Source organism: Dicentrarchus labrax, unplaced genomic scaffold (genome assembly GCF_905237075.1).
Source record: "Dicentrarchus labrax unplaced genomic scaffold, dlabrax2021, whole genome shotgun sequence".
NCBI classification, from domain to species: Eukaryota; Metazoa; Chordata; class Actinopteri; family Moronidae; genus Dicentrarchus; species Dicentrarchus labrax.
Genome location: NW_026136707.1, coordinates 14,522,122 through 14,543,139, shown reverse-complemented (window position 1 = coordinate 14,543,139; position 21,018 = coordinate 14,522,122). Strand labels below are relative to the sequence as shown.

Here is a 21,018-nt window from a genome sequence, read left to right as displayed (position 1 = left end):
ATAATGGGACAAGATTGATGGCGAACTTCCATACCCTGTTAACCAGAATATATCATGGTTGTCAATTCCACACCTTCTGGAGTAGAAATTTAGTGTGAGAGCTGCATGTACGTAATATATGTTAATAGTTATCTAAGATCTAAGAACTCATTTTTACAACATTGTTCTTTCTGCCAAAAATGTCTACAAAGCAACTGAGACTTGGCAGGCTGCTCAGAAGAAAACAGGAAATGAAATGGGACCATTTGTCCAAGTTGGCTTAAAAGTTGAGACTGGAAGTTATTTTATTTACGTTGGAAGAGTAGTAGTAGTAGTATCACATTTCAGACATTTTGTCTCCCTGAACTTAATGGACAAAAAAACATTGTGTGACGGGTTAGAAAGCAGCTGTCTCCTTTTATCTTCCCAGACAGAGACCAGCTCCCTCCTCTTCCTTTCCTGAGTCTGCAACAACAGAAATCCAGATATTCCCTGTCGGGGGAAAATTAGCTACTTCCATTTTGTACCTGCTTCTTTTTTCCATCGGTGCTTACCAAAAAAAGCTGTTGTTTTATTATATAGTTTTACACTATGGGCCCTTTGTGTCATGAACAGCAGTAAAAAAAAAAGTACAATTAAACTGTCAGCTTTATGTCTTTGTGATTCTTTTTTCTTAATGCATAGAATTTTATTTTAAATTTGTAATTCAATTACGTCTATTAAATCTACTTCACTCGAAATGCACTATACAGATGAAGCCTGACCGTCAAATGATTTATTTTATGTGTACTTCAGATACTACTCTACAACCTCTGTGATTATGAAAAAGTTTCTTCTCTTCTAGCCAAAGATATGGGGGGGGGGTATATTATTTCAGACTGTTTTCCTGTCTGCCAGAATTTGTACCCCCCCTCAAAATGGATAGATAAAACCTGACCATCAAATGATCTTTGGCTAGAAGAGAAGAAACTTGTTCATAAGAGGTTATAGAGTAGTATCTGAAGTACACATAAAATAAATCATTTGATGGTCAGGGTTCATCTGTCTATTATAGTACATATCGAGTGAAGTAGATTGAAGCCAGAAAACAATCACAGTGATCTTGATTTTGGATATCGACGTTTATTTAGTTCGACAAATTCCATACCAGGACTTGAACTACAGCGTGTTATGTCAAATCACATGAGGAAATTATCGCCTTGGTTTCTCCGTTCAGTACGTAGTACGACGTTACCACGTACAAAAGAATAAAAGCATTTATTTTGATGGGTGGGCCATGTTGCAAAAGCTCGTAGATAATTACAACACCAGAACATTGAATTAAACAACGCAATTGTTGTTAGTTTTCATTTACTTGAGTGAAAGCAAGCGCAGCGCTGTTTCTCCGCCTTCGCTGAATGAATGCGCGCTGCCGCGGCCAGGGGAGACACTTTCTGTCGGGGATACCTACAGGTGATCGAGACCTGGAGACGGGCAGGATGCAGCAGGCAGAATTGAATTCCTTTCAGGTAAAGAGAGTTTTTGACGGCGTTGAATGCAGTCCGTCTTTTTTTTAGCTAGAGCAGCGCTAATATCTGGATACACCGTCAGCGCGGAGCCGCGGTAATCCAGCTGGTGTTGTCTGGCCCATCTGATGAGGACTTTTTTTGGTCCTTCTCGCTCCCTTCGGGTATGTTGATGGTCCTCAAATTAGAGGGCCTAGACCAGGCATGGGCAAACTACGGCCCGCGGGCCCGTTAAGCTTTTTAATCCGGCCCGCCTGACTTGTTCAAACTATATTATTAAATTTAATTATTATTAAATCGCATTCATTTTGACTTCCCTGCAATTACCACGTTTCCCCATTTGGCGCCCAATGACCCTCGTTGGAGTGTGGTGTTTTATGCTGCATTCAGGTGCTCCTTGGAGTATCCTAAAAACATTCAGTCATTTTGATTGGCGATTTGGTTCTTTATTTACGGTAAAATCCCAAGCCGTTGTTGATAAATCACTTTTCTAACACGTCTAGATCAGTTATGTGGACGTTGTTATTAAAAATGTTTGAGCTAAACGTTGACAGGCAAAGTTTTTTAAATCACAAAATATTGTTTGCTGACATTTAGATGACGAATATGACATCTTTCCCAGATCAACTCGGCACTTGTTTATCTGATGTTTCCAAACGCACTTGAATGCAGCATGTCTCTCAACTTCACTTTTTCTACATTGCATATTGAGCCTTTGTGTAAAAATGGGCGGACCAAAGAAAATAAAAGTGGACAGTTACCAAGTGTTTGGTAAGGAGTGGACAGCAAATAATTTTTTCACTGATGTCCGATCAACGGCTGTATGTCTGATATGCCAGGAAACTATTTTAGTTTTTAAAGAATACAACATCAGCTGTCACTTTGCGACGAAGCATGCTAACTATGCTAACAAGCAGTCAGCGCAAGAACGGCAGGCTACTGCTGAGAGGTTGGGGGCTTTTGGGGGTTGGTGCTATCAGAGAATGTCTAATAAGGAGAGAAGTTCCACTCTCGGTATACTTCCGGCTTCTGAACTGTTGCAGTTCCACTCTGGCTCCATATGAGGGCGCTCACAGGATGAGTGCAGAATGAATGGCGGTCTATGGAGCTATACCCGTCAAAATCCACTTTTCACTGGATATCATTTTTTGTCTAGTAATTTGAATGTTGCATTCGAAAGGGGATGCAAAGAAATTACACATTGCTGGGTGTTAGATTTTTTAGAGTCACTTATTTGCTTTAAAAAAGTCTTTTAAAATGTCAATGACATCATACACATCGTACGGCCAGAGATACTGCTTTACGGCAAGCCTCGAGTCACTTTGTGCTTCCGCGCTCTGCACTTCCTTTTCGCTCGAGGCATCGACAACACAGACATAACGATAGGCAGATAAAAGTGCCAGCAACCCAAAAAAAAGTTGCTGTGTTTAAAAAAAGAACTTGGGCGAAAAAATTCGCCTTAACATTCTGATTCATTCTGGTTCTCCCGCGAGAACGTGACGTCATTGCCTGGCTTGTACCACTTATAGCGTTCTAGTTTGTCTTTGGGCATTACGAGTCGGAAAGAAGTGCAGCAGCTGTCTTGTTATTGTTTGTGGCTCTTTTAAACAAGCTCAATGTGAAATAATGACATGTTTTTCTACAGAAACACTAACATTTCAAGCAATTCCGTTATTGCAAGTCTTACATTTCAATAATCTTTTGCCATTTTCGCCTATTTCAATTTCAACAAGTGCTGTGGCGTTTGTCTCGAGCCTCCAGGGGCCACCAGGGGCCTCCTGGGGCCACCAGGGGCCACCAGGGGCCACCAGGGGCAGTGGCAGGCTAGTGTTATTGTTAGCTACATTAGCCTATTTAGCAAACCAGCTCGAAAACAAAACTTTACATTGTATTTCACGCACAGCAACACTGTGAAATGCATAAATTGGTGACCGGACTAAAGCAGCAATGTAAACAGTGTGTAGGAGCATTTAAAATCGACATTAAAAAGACCAACGTAGTACAAATACAAAGAAAATACATCTCAATATGGGTGCTGCCATCTTTGTTTTGAGGGTTGTATGTGCCCCCCCGTTCAGCTCGGTGTACCCTGAGGTACCCCAAGCTGGACAGCTGAAATTCCAACCAAAAGGGGGTGTGTCTCGGTGAAATGTCGCGAGATAGCTGCAAGATTTACACTTTCCAACTTGGGTTCCGAGTTCACGAGACAAATGGATAGCACCATACTTTACAGACTCAGCAAAACGTTTTTCACGACAGACTGCGATTCAGGAGTCCAGTACCAAGGCAAGTTTTTAGCTGGCATTGAAATTAGCAAAGGCTAGCAAGCCTTTCTCAGAAGACGAGTTTTTGAAAGACTGCATGATAGAGACAGCAGGTCTCTTATGTCTGGAGAGCAAAGCCAAGTTTGAAAAGATCAGTTTATGGCGAAGGACAGTGACTCGCCGCGTGGAACTGATTGATGAAGATATTGCCAGTGAGTCAAACAAAAAGGCGAAGTCCTTCACGTTATATTCATTAGCACTGGAGGAAAGTAACGACATAAAAGACACTGCTCAGCTCCTTATTTTTATCCGAGGGATTAACGAAGGTTTTGAGATAGCGGAGGAGTTTTTAACCATGGAGTCCCTGAAAGGCAAGACGCGGGGGGAGGACTTATATGGCAGCGTGTCAGCTGTCATCGAGAGAACGAAGCTACCTTGGAGTAAACTTGCCAATGTGACCATGGATGGATCGCCAAATTTAACAGGAAAAAACATCGGGCTGCTGAAAAGAATCCAGGATAAAGTGAAAGAGGAAAACCCTGACCAGGATGTTATTTTCCTTCACTGCATCATTCATCAGGAATCTCTGTGTAAGTCTGTATTGCAGCTTAATCATGTGGTGAATCCAGGGGGAAAACCTGTGAACTGTACACGAGCAAGGGGCCTCCAGCATCGTCAGTTCATTGCGTTCCTGGAGGAAACTGATGCGGATCACCAGGACTTACTTTACCACTCTCGTGTCCGCTGGTTAAGTTTGGGAAAAGTGTTTCAGAGAGTGTGGGAGCTCAAAGAGGAGATTCGCACATTCTTGGAGTCAGAGGGGAAATCCGACGAATTTCCTGAGTTGAGTGACCAGAACTGGTTTTGTGACTTTGCGTTTGCTGTGGACATATTTTCCCACATGAATGAGCTGAACGTGAAGCTACAGGGAAAAGATCACTTTGTGCACAACATGTACACAAATGTAAGAGCCTTTAAATCCAAGCTGACTTTATTCTCCAGACAAGTTTCAAACAAATCTTTCGCTCATTTCCCCACACTAGCAACGCTAGACCCATTCTCGAGATCATCCACTCGTTCCAGGAGCACCGTGGTTTGGGACTGTACGGACTTGACAACAGCTTCTATCTCGGTGATTTTCATTTAACAACCCGGAGCCGGTTGTTAAATGATGTCACGTGCTGTCCTAATGCATCGGCTGACTGCTTCAGGGATTCAGTTGACTGTTGTATGAGGATAGCCATGTCAGCTTTGAAGCTATCACGCTGTTTGTTGAGTAGAGCCTCAAGGTCAATCTTGGTGACTGGGTCGGAGTGGTTCCCAGTGTCGGCTCCACTGCCCCCGGGTCTGAACGCTCTGAAGCGGCGGCGGCCATGCTAGCTAGCTTAGCCGAGATGCTCGCTGCTCGAGTTGTTTTTATCGGTTGGTATTTAGACTTTGAGCTGCTCATTAAGTCGCCGTACACTTTCCCACATAAAAGTTCAATAATACGCGAGTCGACTGGAAGAAAAGCACTGTTAATTTGGTAGACTTGAAGAGTAAATGAAAAGTTTGGCCGGAGCTCCCTGCCTGTACGTCTGCACTCTACCTCATCAAACCGGAAGTCTGGCCTGCAAAATAATTCTTACACAGGAAACTAAGATGGTGAACTTGGTTCACAGAGCCTCACAGAGCTGCTACCATAGCTCTAGACTTCTTGCAGCAGGGGTTGTAGCCGATTCTGTGGTCTGTCCCGGGACCATGTGGTCACAACCACTAGGGGCGCTAAAGACACTGGTCGCGACCAGCTCATCAGTGGTCGCGACCAGTTGCTCTGTGGCACGGACCAGTGGTCTCTGGCACGGACCAGTGTTCACTACCACTAGGGGCACTAAAGACACTGGTCTGTCTTGTGGTCCTTGTCATCTGCCTGTTGTCTTGACCAGTTACTGAGTGGTCTTTGGAGTAGTTATTGTACATTTAATACACCGTCTCCCTTTTCTCATTGTGTTGGCAACACTGTGCTGAATAAATGTAAAAATAGATAAATAAAAATCATCTTTTGTCTGTCAAATATTATTGATCATTACTATTAATAGATATCCTAATAGAATAGAACAGAAATAACTTTATTGTCCCCGAGGGGAAATTTGTCTTGGACACAGTGCTACAATTTGTTGCTTCACAGAAACAAGCATACCTCATTCCCAACTCGTCGAAGACTGACGCTTTGTCTCTTTCCCTTTGGCGTCCCATACAGCCACATATGGTACCCATCAGCAAATAAATAAATAAAAATAATGCTGTATGTTTACAGCTAGACAAATAATCAATTCTGTCTATCTGTAAACAGCTTCTATTGCTGAAGTATTAAATGTGCAATAACTACTCCAAAGACCACTCAGTAACTGGTTAAGACAACAGGCAGATGACAAGGACCACAAGACAGACCAGTGTCTTTAGCGCACCTAGTGGTAGTGAACACTGGTCCGTGCCAGGTAGGAGCTGGTTGCGAGGAGCTGGTCAGGACTGGGCGGCAGGTCACGAACACACTGACCTGCATAATCGATAGTACTACTCATACAACTACGACTAATAATGATAATTTAATCATTATTATTATTATTATGATTTCTATTAATAATAGTGATCAATAACATTGTATAGACAAACGATTATGGCTTCTCACATTTAGGCTATTCTGCTAACACAGTGAGAAACGTGAAAAGTTGTATTAAAAATAAATACAAACAGACAAACAAACACTCCATAGATCACTCAACTGGTCCAAACAGCAGAACAGATCACAGAGGAGGTGGTCAGGACCAGTCATTTTAGTGCCCTTTGTGGCAGTAAGAAGCTGGTCATGACCACTGTGCCACTGGTCGCGACCAGTGTCTTTAGCGCCCCTAGTGGTAGTGACCACTGGTCCGTGCCAGAGACCAGCTGGTCCTGACCACACGGATCTTCATAATCAATAATAATAATAATAATAATAATAATCATAATAGATCTGATATAGTGTATTTTATAGTCAAAAGATTATGATCTCATTTATCCAGCTAACAGTGCTGCCAAAACGACCGGAAAGGGGAGAAAATATTAAAGCTGCTTCACAGACCACAGGGACCACAGGGCAGATCACTGAGGAGCTGGTCAGGACCAGTATCTTTAGCGCCCCTAGTGGCAGTAACCACTGGTCCCTGCCAGAAACCATGGTCCCGGGACAGACCACAGAATCGGCTACAACCCCCTCTCACTTCTTGCTTGTTTATGTGCAGTGACATCAGCTCAGCTTTGACATTACTTTGTATAAGAGTACAAACTGTGCTAACGTACATGCTGACGATGATGCAGTATACGCCCAATGTGTAACATTGTTAAATTCACTGGAGGAACAGCGGCAGTCCCTCTGCATGTTGTCTAACTGATGTTGGTCAAGAAAGAAAGCCAAAACATTGATGCACCATTTTCTGTATATTACATAGTATTATTTTTTTTTCTCCTGTACTTATATGAAGAATGTTGTTCATGTCTAAAAATAGATTTACAATTAATGCACTTGTGTTTGCTCTTAATTCAGTTTTATTTGTGTTGCACCAAATCATAACAGAAGTTATCTCAGGACACTTTTCAAAGTTTCTGCTGAATAACAAATTAGGTGTCATGACCCAAACACAGACTCAGGAGTAAGGTGATTTAAAATGATTTATTTGCATTGGTAGCAGGGTATGGAGTTGGAAAGAGAGGGGAGGTAGCTGGCTGAAGCAGAGGGCAGGTGAGGTGTAAGAGACACAGTTAGGAATGACCATAACACTAGATTTAGAGGTGTCTGCATCATGTGTTTGGGTTTTAGTTTTTTACTGTTTTGTGTTGAAAGAGTCCTTTCTCACATGTCTTGTGTGATTTCACTTCCTAGGTTGGCCTCATTAGCTGCCGCTCACATTGGAATTTAACAACAAGTAGAACTATTCCGAGGTTATTGGGGCTGTCTAGTTTAACTCCACATACTGTTGTGTTGATGTAGCTTATTGTCAAAACGTTCGCTTTCTTCCAAGTCGACTATTAAACTAACAGCTCCACCAAATACGTCACCGCAGTTCAACTTGCCAGTTCTCAGCTCAACGTCCTGATATCAAACATCTGGAAACATTAGCGAAGTGACAGTTCTGTTTCATACGTAAAATGTTTGCCGACGGGGGGGGGCTGCCCCCACTGCTAAAAAAAATCCTAGAGGAAACACTGCATATATTACACGGAGGACACAGAAGTGAAATTGGCAGTGGAGCTGTCTTTTAGTAGACCGCACGTGCTCTTGTGCCCTTTGAGCCCATAGTGCTACACTGCTTTTTACAAATCATCAGAAAAACTGGCATGCTCATTTAAATGAAAACTGAAACTGAAAAGCAATTTGATCTGTGATTTTTATATGCATGAAAATTAGGTGATAAACTCTGGCACATAAATAATGAAGTAACCAGAGTTTGTTTTGTTTTCTTTGTTACACTAACTGGGTCATTCTCAAATGGAAAAGATCTGTGTCTGCACTGCTGGCTGTGCTTATAACGTCTGCTTAGACAACACGCTGGTTGCAGATGTAATGCATTAAGAGAACCGCAGAGAAAGAGGGGGAAGAAGGGGAACAACAACGGTAGGAACACTGATTTCTAATGAACAATCATGTAAAGGATTGACTTGATAGGTATTTTTTCATTGCTTATTTGCCTGGAACAACTTTGCCTGTGATGTAGATGAAGTAATAAAGCCAAATGTAAAGTATGTTTGCCAGTTAACATTTACTTTTTTAGTCAGAGGCCCATTATTGCAGCTCTGCTAAATTTCGATTCTGCTGTATTGGCTCATTTAGAGTGTGCACCATGAGTATGCTATAAACAAATTTCAAATGACTAATGCTGAATGCTTATCCACCTAGAACTATTCATGCCCACATTATCATATCGTCATCATTGTGTTTCCTGTTCCTCAGAAACAAATGTTAAGTAGGAATTATCATAAAACTGGATGACTATGGTTTCTACAGAATCTTGTTGCATTAAGTCTACATTTGTTATCTTGTGAAACAGAACAGAGTAACTTTTACAGGGTTAAGATAAGCTTCCAGCAAAACTAATCCAGTGACATACCTTCCCACATTACAGGCAAAACTGAAGGTCAGAGATGAACTGCAGCTTTCTAATTATCTCATAATGATGGCACTCTGTCAAGTTTGTGTTTATTTTTCTAATGGTAAAAGTTGTAAAAAAGGGAAATTACAATATTTTGCGAAATTTTCTTTTCAAAGATGATGTTCTTATCCACACCCCAAGCTGTTTCATAAGTTGTCATATTAATATCCAAATATTCAATGTATGAGTTTTGTTTTACATGTAAAACAAAAACTCATAACTCATAAATGATGTAATCCCAACAGACTTAACTAAAAGTTAGTATAGAGCAGCCCTGTCTCTGTTTATATTCCCTGTTTGTATTTTGAAAGACAATATAATTGCTGCCTAGTATTGTAAGAGGATACTGTAGGGAAAATAAATGTCTTCCAAAACGGAAAGGCCATTTCTATGATGTCTATGGTTCCCTGCCCCGAGAAGCATTGTTTGACTCTTTTAAACCCATAGCGGCACCGTGTGGCAAATGAGGTGTACTTCAGTGATGATCAAACTTGTGATGCATTTAACATGTTTGACAGAATCAACACTAACAACCACTTCCATCTCATCATTTTATGCGCAGGCATGATGTACCAAGCCAAAACAGCCTATATTGAGTGAGGTGCTCGCTTTCAACCCTGCATGACACTGGAGAAACCAGCCAGGTGCTCCATTTAATGGCTCTGGCATGAGATTACTGCGTGTACTCAACTTGACTCACTGAAAACAAACTATTTACCCTTGTAAGTGATTAACAAGATTACACTCAAAAGTTGTCTACTCTTTGCTTGGCAGACTGGATACTTAATGATTTAATGAATTCATGGTATCGTGTAGATATAGGAGCAATTGGACAGTATAAAAAGAAGTACATTTTAAATTCTTTAAAATAAATCTCTGGTACATCTGATATCTCACTTAACCACTGCATAACTGTATTAATTCTTGAATTTAAGCTAGATACTATACTTTGTAGAAAAGGTTCAATTATGATAAAAATGAAAAAGTTGTGGTCATCTGCCCCCAAGAACTTTCTTTGACATTTACAACTACGTGTCTTTTATCATCTGTGCAAATTAGAAAGAATTGCCACAAAAGCTCTTGTGCGTAAGCATGTTTATTTGATGGATTAGTAGTATAAAACAAGGAATATTGATCCATTGAAGCCTATACAAATGTATACATTTAAACATTTGTCTATTTTCCAACCCATACTCATTAAGATAATGCTGTACAAATCAACAAATAGCTCTCAGTGGAGACCTGAACTTGACAGCTCGGTCTGAGAGGTTACATAACGCATACATACATACATACATAGATAAACATGAGGGTTTCTGGGAATAACTTCACATATAACTTGTGTGGTGTTTTTAGAGAGGTATGGTAGTTGCTAGATACACCTGGTATACACTTTTAGTCACTGTATTCATGCCTTATGAACTGCAACCAGTGAGTTAGGTCAGCAACCATCAGTGACTGACAATGCAGAAAATCCACTAATGGAGGAGTAAAATACAAGAAAATGCTGGACTATTGTTTGTCACTGGCTAGACAGACTGTCTACAAATGCTCTGTTATTCTCGTGTCAATGACCCCCCCCAGGATTTAAGGATCTAATAGATATATTTATTGAAGGCATAAGGCATCATAGACAGATTCAAACTAAATCTGGATCAGTGCATGTGTGTTTATATGTTCCAGCACTTTTTTTGCACTTTTTTTGTCCAGCTGCAAACATACTAACTGAGCCACTGGTCACATTGTGACATGGTGAAGCATTTGTAAGCAACATTACAAAAAAATAAAATAAAATAAAATTGTTACAGTGGTTACCCTCATGAGGGCGCTATAAACCTTGGTCAAACTTACAAAGTTTACACAAGCCGTCCAATAATTATGAAAGTAAGAGGGAAGAGGCCTGCGTCATTCGATGAGGATGAGCTGTTCACGTGGCTTTAATGCACGTACATGACCCAATACTTTACTAACTGCCTTTTCTCATTGGAAATGAGTACTGTTCTAAAGTTGTGAATGTGAATTTAGACTAGTTTGTATGGAGGTTATTGCAACATATAGTCCCATTTTGTGCCTCTCATGTCTTATTATTTCAAAACAATGGTAAGTGATGTTAAAGGACCTTCTGGGTTTACAGAAAAACTCGAATGTAATGATAATACATGATAGGCACAAACTAAAGCTACACATTATGAGAACTTTGTGTAGACAAAGGTGTCTTCTGTTGTGAGTGCTGGCTCAGATGTGTGAGGTGTAAAGGTAGGTGTTGTTGATGGTCCAGTTAGGGGGGAAGTCCTGCACTGCGTGACTCTTGACGTGTCTCTGCATGGCGACTAGGCTGCTGCAGAATTCCAGGCACACCGTGCACTGGTATGGCGCTGCCCCGCCATGAGTCCGCAGGTGCTTGATCATGGCTGAGTAGTCCCGTGAACGCTGGCCACAGAGACGACACTCGAAGGGTTTCTCTCCTTGAACCATAAGAGAAGAGAGAAGGGGGGGCACAGGAAGGAAGGCAGTGGAGGGAGGGGTGGGCTCACTTTAGAGAGGGTCTGAAACCTTTAGGTGTTTTTCAGGCATATAAAGTGCATTCTTTGCCAGCATTCAACCATTTGTAAATTTTGTATATATTTCCCTCTTAAGTGACTACAATTTATCCAGTCAAATTTTTTTCTATTGAGAGATTTAGAGTGAAATCAACTCAACAGGGTCACATTTAATCTAGATGCAATAATTGCAGAGTATAATCCAGATTTAACAGGTACACGTACGTCCCATTAAATCCGATCTTCCCTTTAATTGTATGTTGATGACACATAAACAGCATGGACTGATAAATCAGAAGCGTAGACATGACAAGGAAACACGAAGAGGTCCTTTTATATTTTGACAGACTGCTAACACCCAACTCATAGACGTAACAATGCCTAAAGTAGGTCATGGCTTGAGTTTATATTTATATCTTTGGAACCTACGGTTTTTGTTCTCTAGAATTCAAAGGCTTTACAAGGTCTCATTCTCTAATAGATTTGATCAACGCTTTAATCAGTTATGACCAAAATGTGGTATATTCTTGTTTTTAGTCAGCTTCAATAATATAGTTAACAACGCAGATATGTGTGATATGTTTTGAATGTGCATAAAGTTTTGAAGGTAAGCAGATGCAATCTTGCTGAAACACATTTGAGCTATTAAAGTCAAGGGGTTTATAAATTAATTCAAATGAGTTTGTTTATCAGATGAATTAGTTTACCACTGACGTGAATAGGTGCCACATGCACATTTAAAGAGGTTACTTACAAACAAAAGACACGAGAGAACGGAAGAGTAAATCATGCCTACATGCGTGTCGACTCAGCAGGGGAAGCATTCATTTTATTTTTCAAGTTTATCTATAGTAAAATAAATATTTGAAAGCAATACAGAATGTCTGAGAGCCTTATTGCGTTATATTACAGACATGTTTAAACCAAACCTTTGTACTTAAATTAAATACATATAATTCTGAACAAAACTCTTGAAAATCTGTGTGTGTGTGAGAGAGTGGGAGATTGTTTGATAGAACAGTTAGATACGATAAGATAAAATATATGTAAGGATTGCATCTTTCAGTTAAAGGACAAATTCATATTTAAGTTTTAGATCAGGAAACACAAAATTTGCTCTTAAAGATATTGGTTTTAGAAAAGCTTCCCATTTTATCTGAAAAAGTGGCCTTTTTCGAGGGTATGTTTAGCGCCATTTTTGTAGTTTAGCATGTTTAAAGCAATTTACAACAAACGATCTTGTAAAATTTATATTGTTGCCAGTCTTTTTTTTTTTTTTTTTACAGCACATGTTTAAATGTGCTGTAGTGTTTTGGCCACTGGTTTCCATTACTTACACTCCAGCATCCAATTTGTATAGGATCACTATAATTGACATAGGTAATCCATCACAGTCAATATTTTGCTCCATGTTGCTGTGACTGTTAAAGCCATCACTGCATGGTAATACAGTTGTAAGAACACACTTTCAATTGCATTGCCGTATAGAAATAATGTAGCTTTAAAAGCTGTTAAAGTTCCATTGATTAATGGATTGGATCTCACGCAAGTTTCAGGTCTGCAAGTTTCAAGTTGCTGTAAGGTGAGTGTATAGTATTAAAATGAGTAGAAACTGTCAAAGGAACAGCGCTTTTCAAACATCTGTAAGAGCCAATAAAAATGAAAATTAGTCATAAAGTCCCTCGTCTGCCATTAACTTGCCGTTTTTTCTGACAACTAACTTGTCAGATGTAGCTTTAGAGACACGTCGCTCTCACTTAAGCAACCTCAGACCAATCCCACTATTGTTACTTTTGAGCAGTTTAATGCAATTTGTTTTTTAAAGTCAAAGTACACGAATGCTTTTGTACTTATCTGGCTCTTTTTACCTGATGGCCCACTTTTAAATTTAAAGAAATATATTGAATATTGAAATTAATTTGGGGATTCTTTGTAGTTTTTTTTTCTAATGTCCTACAGCAGATATTCTTTGCCCCCATTGTGGGAAGGCGTAGTCTTAAATCCTAAAGTGTAATGTTTAACCATCGAGTACTCAGAAGTTACTCAATGTTCTCTTTTTTCAGAAAAAATCTAAATCAATCAAAATAAATGCTATTTGCAGTCATTTCTGACAAATGATGAACAGTGTGAGTGAGTAGACCCAAAACAATTTTGTCTTGCACTGCAGATTAAATAGTGTGCTTACCTGTGTGAACTCGGTGGTGTGTATCCAGTTGATGTTTCAGACTAAACTTCTTGGGACAGTGCTGGCACTGGTAGGGTTTTTCCCCTCTGTGTTCTTGTCGATGGGATTGTGGTTCATGCTGCACAACATCTCCTCTTCCACAGAACCGACACCCTGCACAGGTCCCACCTGTGCAAACAACAAGATGAAGGAAACAGGTGAAGGTGCGATCTTGTGGTGGGCAGTGTGACCTAACGAAAATTTCACTTAAAAAGATATTTTGTGGTTAAATTCCTGCAACACCCAACAGTCCTGCAAAAGTGTTACTGAGTATGGCACCCCCCATGTATTCAGTCATGTTTAATGTTACTATGTCAGTTCATTAAAAGTGCAATTATTGTTTTCTGCCTTTATGCTCTTTCACTCTTTTTATTGTCATATGTTAGTCCTCATAGACAACATATTAAAGTGCAATGCCATCCACAGGCCCCCACAATGACCAATTAAAAAGTGAACAAAATACATTTTTAGAGCTGCAGCGACTAGTCGATTAATTGATTCGTTGATTGACGGGATATTAATTGGCTAATGATTTGATAAGCGATTAAACGTTTAAGTCCCTTGTTCTAGCTTCCCCAGTGTGCGTTTCTGCTTTTTGGTTTTAGATCATTGTAAATTGAATATCTTGGGGTTTCTGATTGTTGGTTTGATATAACAAGACACTGGATTACGTCACCTTGGGCTCTGCATTTTTCACTGCTTTCTAACATTTTATAGACTAAACTATTAATTGTTTAATTGAGAACATAATCAGCAGATCAGTCGATAATGAGATCTAACTCACTTTGATATAGTACCAATTATCAAAAATAAATTACAGTTTATTTTACAATAGTGTATTACACCGATATACATTATTGTAATCACCTTTCAGAATCAACAAGTATATTTTCGGTCAGCATCCTGTTGCAAGACAGTACATTCAGCTTACTTTCCTGTCACTCTGCACAAGTGTCTCCTCTGCAGCTACTTAGTGATTCTTAAAAAATTACAAAGGTGTGATTTTGAGGTTTAAGTAGCAACTCTGAAGCCTTTCGGTACCTTATATTTTTTTTAGGGTTTCTCAGGTGAAAACTTGGCCTCATAGTATAGACAGGATGCTGAAATAAGAGGTGGGACTGTAGTAGGGGAAATCGAGAGAATGAGAATAAACCACAACAATTGAACACTCACCACTCTAAACACAACCTACTGAGACCTGTTGTCATTAGCATGTTTCCTGTCCAATATTTCTCTTCAGTTTGCACTTTAAACATAATGTCTTATACTTTTCATCTTACGCTTATGCTTTTATTTTCAGTAATATAGCAATATAATATCAGTTAAAAATAAAAACAGGCGCCTGAATGCTACATTTATATTATTTACCTTGTGCTTTTACACATTTTATAGAAATATTTTCAATTGCTTGAGTAGTATTATTATATACTTTATTGTACATTTCCTAAGTTAATACACTACTTGCAATGCAGTTAGCTGTGTGGTTCTACTATAGCCTGATCTTTTAAAACATGAACATAATGTTCCAGTGAGCAGAGATATTAAACATCAGATAAACTGTGTTTATCAGCTTGATTGTACAAGCTGAACTATCATAATCACATATGCATGTAAGCACACGCAGAATGTTGGTTTAGCTAATTTTTTGTGTCATTGCAGTGACTTACATTCATATTACAGAATTAACTGTGTTATAATAAATCAATATATATGATTTTTTTTTGGCAAGGGACAAACCACTGCTGTGATGCAGTACATACTGTACTGCATGTATCTAGCTGTATCTAGTAACCACAGTACTGCTCCTGCTGCACCATGCTCTCAAAACCACAACTCTCTTTATCACTTTCCATTGCGTAGCTATGTCGCTGGAGTCTGCCGAGGTTAGGGGTCATGACAAGAACTGTCTCACTATCATGTTAAATTAATTGTAGATTGATTGGTTCTACACACGATATCCACTGCTACAGCTTTGATCTTATTGCATAGTAATAATAGCGTGTTCAGTGTGTTGTGAAGTATAAAAACAGAACATTTTCTGTTTGTCATAATCATATCATTACCCAATGGTGTGGAGGCTGACTCCCGCAACACTGGATCACCAGGGAGGCTTGTACTGCAGTGTTGGCAGTCTTTAACCCTCTCTGTGCTGGCTTTGGGTACATCATGGTAACTGTGGAAAAAAAAATTTCTGATGAAAACATTACAATAGTTGTGCCTTTAACAATGATAAAGAAACTGCTTTTATTTGTGTTATAAAGAGATACTTCATTAGAGAAATACACATCAAGTGAAAGTCTCACAGTCTGCATGTATTTTACAACATTAAGTGTTATCGCAGATTACATCCTTAAACACCCTTTCCTTCCTCTCCATCCACAACCACATGATATTTATAACGTTCGCTCTGAGTAAAAGCTCATCTAACTTTCATATGTGAAAGTAGAAGGAACAGGATAATGAAGTCACACTGAAGAATAGCTATTTTTTTCCACAAAGACACTTATATGTTTTGAACAATTTCTTGTGGTACAGTCTAAACACTGAAACTGTGTTTCTGTGGGTGGAAAATCTTGAATTCTGCAAAGGAGGGGAGAAATTTAGGGGGCTCCCCTTTACACACTGTTTAGTTACACTGTGTAAAACACTGTACAGTAATCATATACTTTTAAAAAAAGAGGTAAAAAAGAGGTAAATTACCCCAAAACAGCTACCTAGTATCACAAAAGGACAGTGGTACATTCATCCTGAATTAGAAAAAAGTATGATTTGTTTTAATCCAACAAAAAACTGTTCAAACTTATATTTAGACTTATTGGAAATATGTATGTCTTATGTTCTTTTGAGTGGTTATTGGTCTGAAAACTCGGATGATATGTCCAAACAAAATAGTTTGACTGACTAGGACTGGCAGGGAAGGGTTAACAGTTGAAACTGCTCTAGTTGGAAAGTGCAGGAGGCCCGATCACACACATCTACCCAAGCAGCATGAGTCAGGTAGCTGTAGCTGTCGCAAGGGAACAACTGAGCAAATTAGGGGGTTCTTAAATGAGTCTATGAGAGGAAAAATAGGGAGACAATGACTGAAAATAAAAAACTGAAGTTTCCAAAATCATGTCCAAGTGCAGACTTACCTCAGTTCACTGGTTTGAACGTTCCCAGTAAATGATCTCGGGCTGGGTTTTTTTCTTTTTAACAGGCCTTGCTTGATTATGTTCCCCATACCTGTAGATCCAGCATAAAGGTTTGGTGTATAACGTGGATGTAAGGCTGAGCAGCCCATTACAGAGCTTTGAAAATGGGGGCCAAGTATGGGAAACATGTGGGGAGTGGTGAGGGAGAACGGGTATGCTACCGAGGTCTGGTTTGGAGGCGTAAGGGTGTGACCTGCAACTAAGTTTGAATAGTCTTTTGCTATCAACCTCAGGGTGTTCACAGAATTCCACATGTTTGTATGGAAAGGCCACGGAGAGGAGAAAGAGGAACTGCTGCTGGTGGGCCTTGTAATGACACTGTCTCTGTTATAGGGTGTTGCTGACACAGGGGACAGTCTGGGCTTCTTTCTTGAGGATGGCAGATTGTTGTGATTCTTGACAGAATCAGAGGGTGAAAGGTTTTCCGTGACAATGCTGTTGCTTGCCTCCTCCCCTGGGGGAGAAGTCATTCCGAGTTTCTCCTCTTGAACTGGACTTCCTTCTCGCTTTCGACCTGTCTGCTCTACACTTTCTTCTTCTTCTTCTTTGACATTTGTGATTTCTCTTTGTTTGTTCTCCCCTCTGCCTCTGTCGTGGAGATTGTCCAGCTGCTTCTGGCACTGGTCCTCCAGCAGCTGCATCTCCAACAGCTGAGCAGCTCTCAGTAGCAGGTGCAGGTCATCCACAGACACCTCAAGAGTCTGTGTGTAAGTGAAGTCCAGAACTTGCTGGAAGGTGCGGGGTGAGAAATACTCCAGAGTGCAGTGGACTGGGCTGTCTATGTCTCCTAGAGCTAGCTGCTTTGCTAATCTTCTGCTAGCACAAGCCAGTACCAGCCGATGGGCCCTGAAAGTTTGACTCTTTACTGAGATTATGGCATCACAGAGTGACCCTGAGCGACGTAAGGCATCCGCCTGCTGCAAGAAGTGGAAGTATTGGGTGTTGTTGATTCGGATCATTTTTGAAGTTTGTAGAAATATAATCAAAAGTCTGAGAAGAGAAAGTCAAAGGAACAAAACAAATCAGAAAGAGATCCCATGAGATTATGCCCACACTGTTAAACTTTTTTCCATTTATTTACCAGGTATGTGACATTTCTAGAAATGCTAAATTGTAAGTAGGAAAATCACTTTGCAAATCAACAGCAGGGATTGGCTTGTGATTAACAGATATGTTTCTCTGTGGTTTGTAAAGTTTTTTTCTCCATAATTTCCAGACAGCATTACCTGTAGTGAGAGTTGAGGGGGCAGAAGAATGTACCCAAGGTGATTTTTTAATTTGTTTATATTGTGACATGTTGGTCAAATGGTTAACTTCATTTTCAACTAGTTTGCAGAACATTTTATAAAATGGCTGAGAATTTTGACTTCAAAGCCAAGTATTTATATCTTCATGAGCAGTCGCATTCACTCACTGTCTTTTTATTAGCCTCTCCTCAATCACAACCATGTCTGATATCGTGTCTGAATGTCTGGTTGATGTGTGGAAATGTACTCAGTTTTGTCAAAGCTTTGATATTCGTAGCTCACATACACACGCTAAAGCCACAAAGCCTTACCAGTATATGAAACCATGACTAATGACTGTACACACAAGTAAACACAAGTAAAGTTTGAACATCAACAACAATAAGACACGATAAACATCAAATGCATGAGTTTGCAGGTGTGGAACATGTAAATATGTAAGTATGTCATAGAAATATTTGGAATTTCATATCTAAAATAGAGAATACATGGATGACAATGCTGAGGCTGTGTGTCGAAACTACCGGATGCCTGAGAAGTTGTCATCTTCACACAGTCTGAAGTCTATAATGAACTTTTATGATTATACAGTGTGTGGTCGGTTTCTGCAGCAGAGGTCACAAATACTGTGAGCTATTACAGAAGCTTTTTTTTGTTGCACAAATGCAACCCCATTCGGTCCTCTGATGGTGACTGTAAATGGAAAGTAGATGTGAAACGAAATGACAATGACACGTTACTGGAATATGTTTTAAATTAGCATGCATATCTGCACATTCTTATATCTTTCTGTTCGTTAATCAGAGAAGCTAATTGAAGCTACTGGGAAATGTTGCACCAAAGAGCAATAATGAAAAATAATTTCTGGATTATTTTATTTATAATTCAAACAAAACAGCACATAGCGCTGAGAGTGAAAGTGACAGTAGAGCAGCTCCAGTGTCATAAGCAGAACGTCATATAGATTTACTGTATGTAAGTGTCTAACAGCAAGCTTAAGGTTTCCCTTTAGTATTCATTTATATATATATATATATATATATATATATATATATATATATATAAAAAGTCATTACATTGACAAAAAAGTGTAATCTTGCGTGCACTGTGTTGAGATCACGTCAGAAGATTATAATGCAAATCAAGCATGCATCAGTTCAGTGAGGCCTATCGTATGCGTGTATGCGTATATAAATATGAAGCGGTCGACCAAGTTACTTTTATGGCTGTCAAAAGCTGCCTGATCAAAATTGTTATATTTTGCTTACAAAATATATCATACAATGTGTCTGAAATGTATTGAGTGACATCAATTAATTTTTTATACCCAATTAAAAATACTTTTGTACAGTACGCAATTATGCATTTTGTACAGCAGTCATTTTTATTTATATGAATTTCCTTTCCTTTTAAATAATTTCAATGCTAATTATTATATATTATATAATAATGCTATTATTAATATATATAATGTTGTAATTGGGTTAGTAGTCATAGTAGCGGCACTATGACAATAGCAATTTAGTGAGTGGATTTATATGATATTCTACACTGCATAAACATGTTAATTTATGTGCAATAAGATTTAGCAGAAACTGTAAAAGTAATGTCATGTGTTTTTGTGTAATATACAAACTTCAATACAATCCTTGTAGGTATGATCTCTTTTCATTTGCAGAGCGTGTGGAGCGCCAATCCATAAACTTAGGTTTAAACTGTTAGATTGTATTATCAAATATTGCTACTCACAATTATATGATGCACTTGACATGTATGTTGTATAATTTTCAATTGTGCGTTTAAGTAATGCATGTTTTGGTGCTCTCCTGAGGCTGCTGATCTATAAATCAATTCTTCTGTTTATAGTCTCTATTATTAGGGTCCAAGTCCTTGCAAAACATATCTGAATCTTTAGAATACATTTGATTTTCTAATAAACTGGCTTATGCAATAGTCAAATTCCCCCGATGCTGCTCAAATGTACAATGCACTCTTGCAGAGTTGTGACATAGCTAGCAGATCTTCAAGCTTCTTGCAGTCACAGTACTATCTCAGTGCTTACAAAGGGGGAAAACCATGCATGCATATGTCAGATTTACACATCCTTTGACAGGACATGAACTTACAGTCTGCCTCCCCACAGCTCACATAAAGGACTGGAGTCACAAGAGAAGAGAAGCCTGAACTAAAAGTCTCCATGGGCAACAGAAGATCAATAGTGGCGCGCTAGGTAGTGTTCAGGGTAGATCACAGAAAACACAGCTAAAAAGACCAAGATGAGCAATGATAAAGTGAATCTGCTTGTGGTTTAAAGTCGTAAGACGCAGAAAGCTGTGTGAATGAGACACTTACCCGGTGTTTAGTGAATATTCTCCCTGGAGAATGATGAGCTACCTCGCATCATGACTGTGAAGTGACTTGTAAAGAGACATGTCTGTCTGGGTACAGGTTTTGGTGAGGGGTAGGGTGATTTCCTCCTTTGTCTTTACAGTCCCTCCTCTTCAACTCTCCCTCATTGGTTCATTGATTATGGTGCTAAATGGTTTGCTTTTTGATTTAAAAGACTAAAAAAACATTACCTTCACAAACCATTTTTTTTTATTATTATTTTTATTTTGCTTAAAGCTAAAAGATAGACAACTAAAATTTATATTACAAGCAAAGCACAAAGTAAAAAGAAGTAACAAAAAAATTTTTTATGCAGGGAGGGGTCTGGGTGATTGAGAAAGAGGGACAAAAATGAGGACAGTGGTTTGAGGGATGTTTGCGTGCCCTATGATGCTGTATACCAGTACATGCTGTAGCTGATTTCCTCCCCTCCAGCATCACTTGCTGGTCACTACATTAATAGTCTGTTCTATGCTGAGACAAAAACCACTTCAAAGACTGATCTGTGACAG

General features: G+C 39.3%; 1 protein-coding gene across 1 annotated transcript; it reads right to left on the bottom strand.

Moving 5' to 3' along the window:
• Positions 1-9,993: 9,993 nt before the first annotated feature.
• Positions 9,994-20,591, bottom strand: zbtb32 (zinc finger and BTB domain containing 32). Its single transcript, XM_051405585.1, has 5 exons — positions 20,471-20,591; positions 16,812-17,861; positions 15,741-15,850; positions 13,639-13,806; positions 9,994-11,378 (listed from the first exon to the last, which is right to left on the bottom strand). The coding sequence occupies exons 2-5, from the start codon at positions 17,828-17,830 to the stop codon at positions 11,149-11,151; spliced, it is 1,527 nt and encodes a 508-aa protein (XP_051261545.1). The 5' UTR covers positions 17,831-17,861; positions 20,471-20,591; the 3' UTR covers positions 9,994-11,148.
• Between the last annotated feature and the right edge of the window lie 427 nt (positions 20,592-21,018).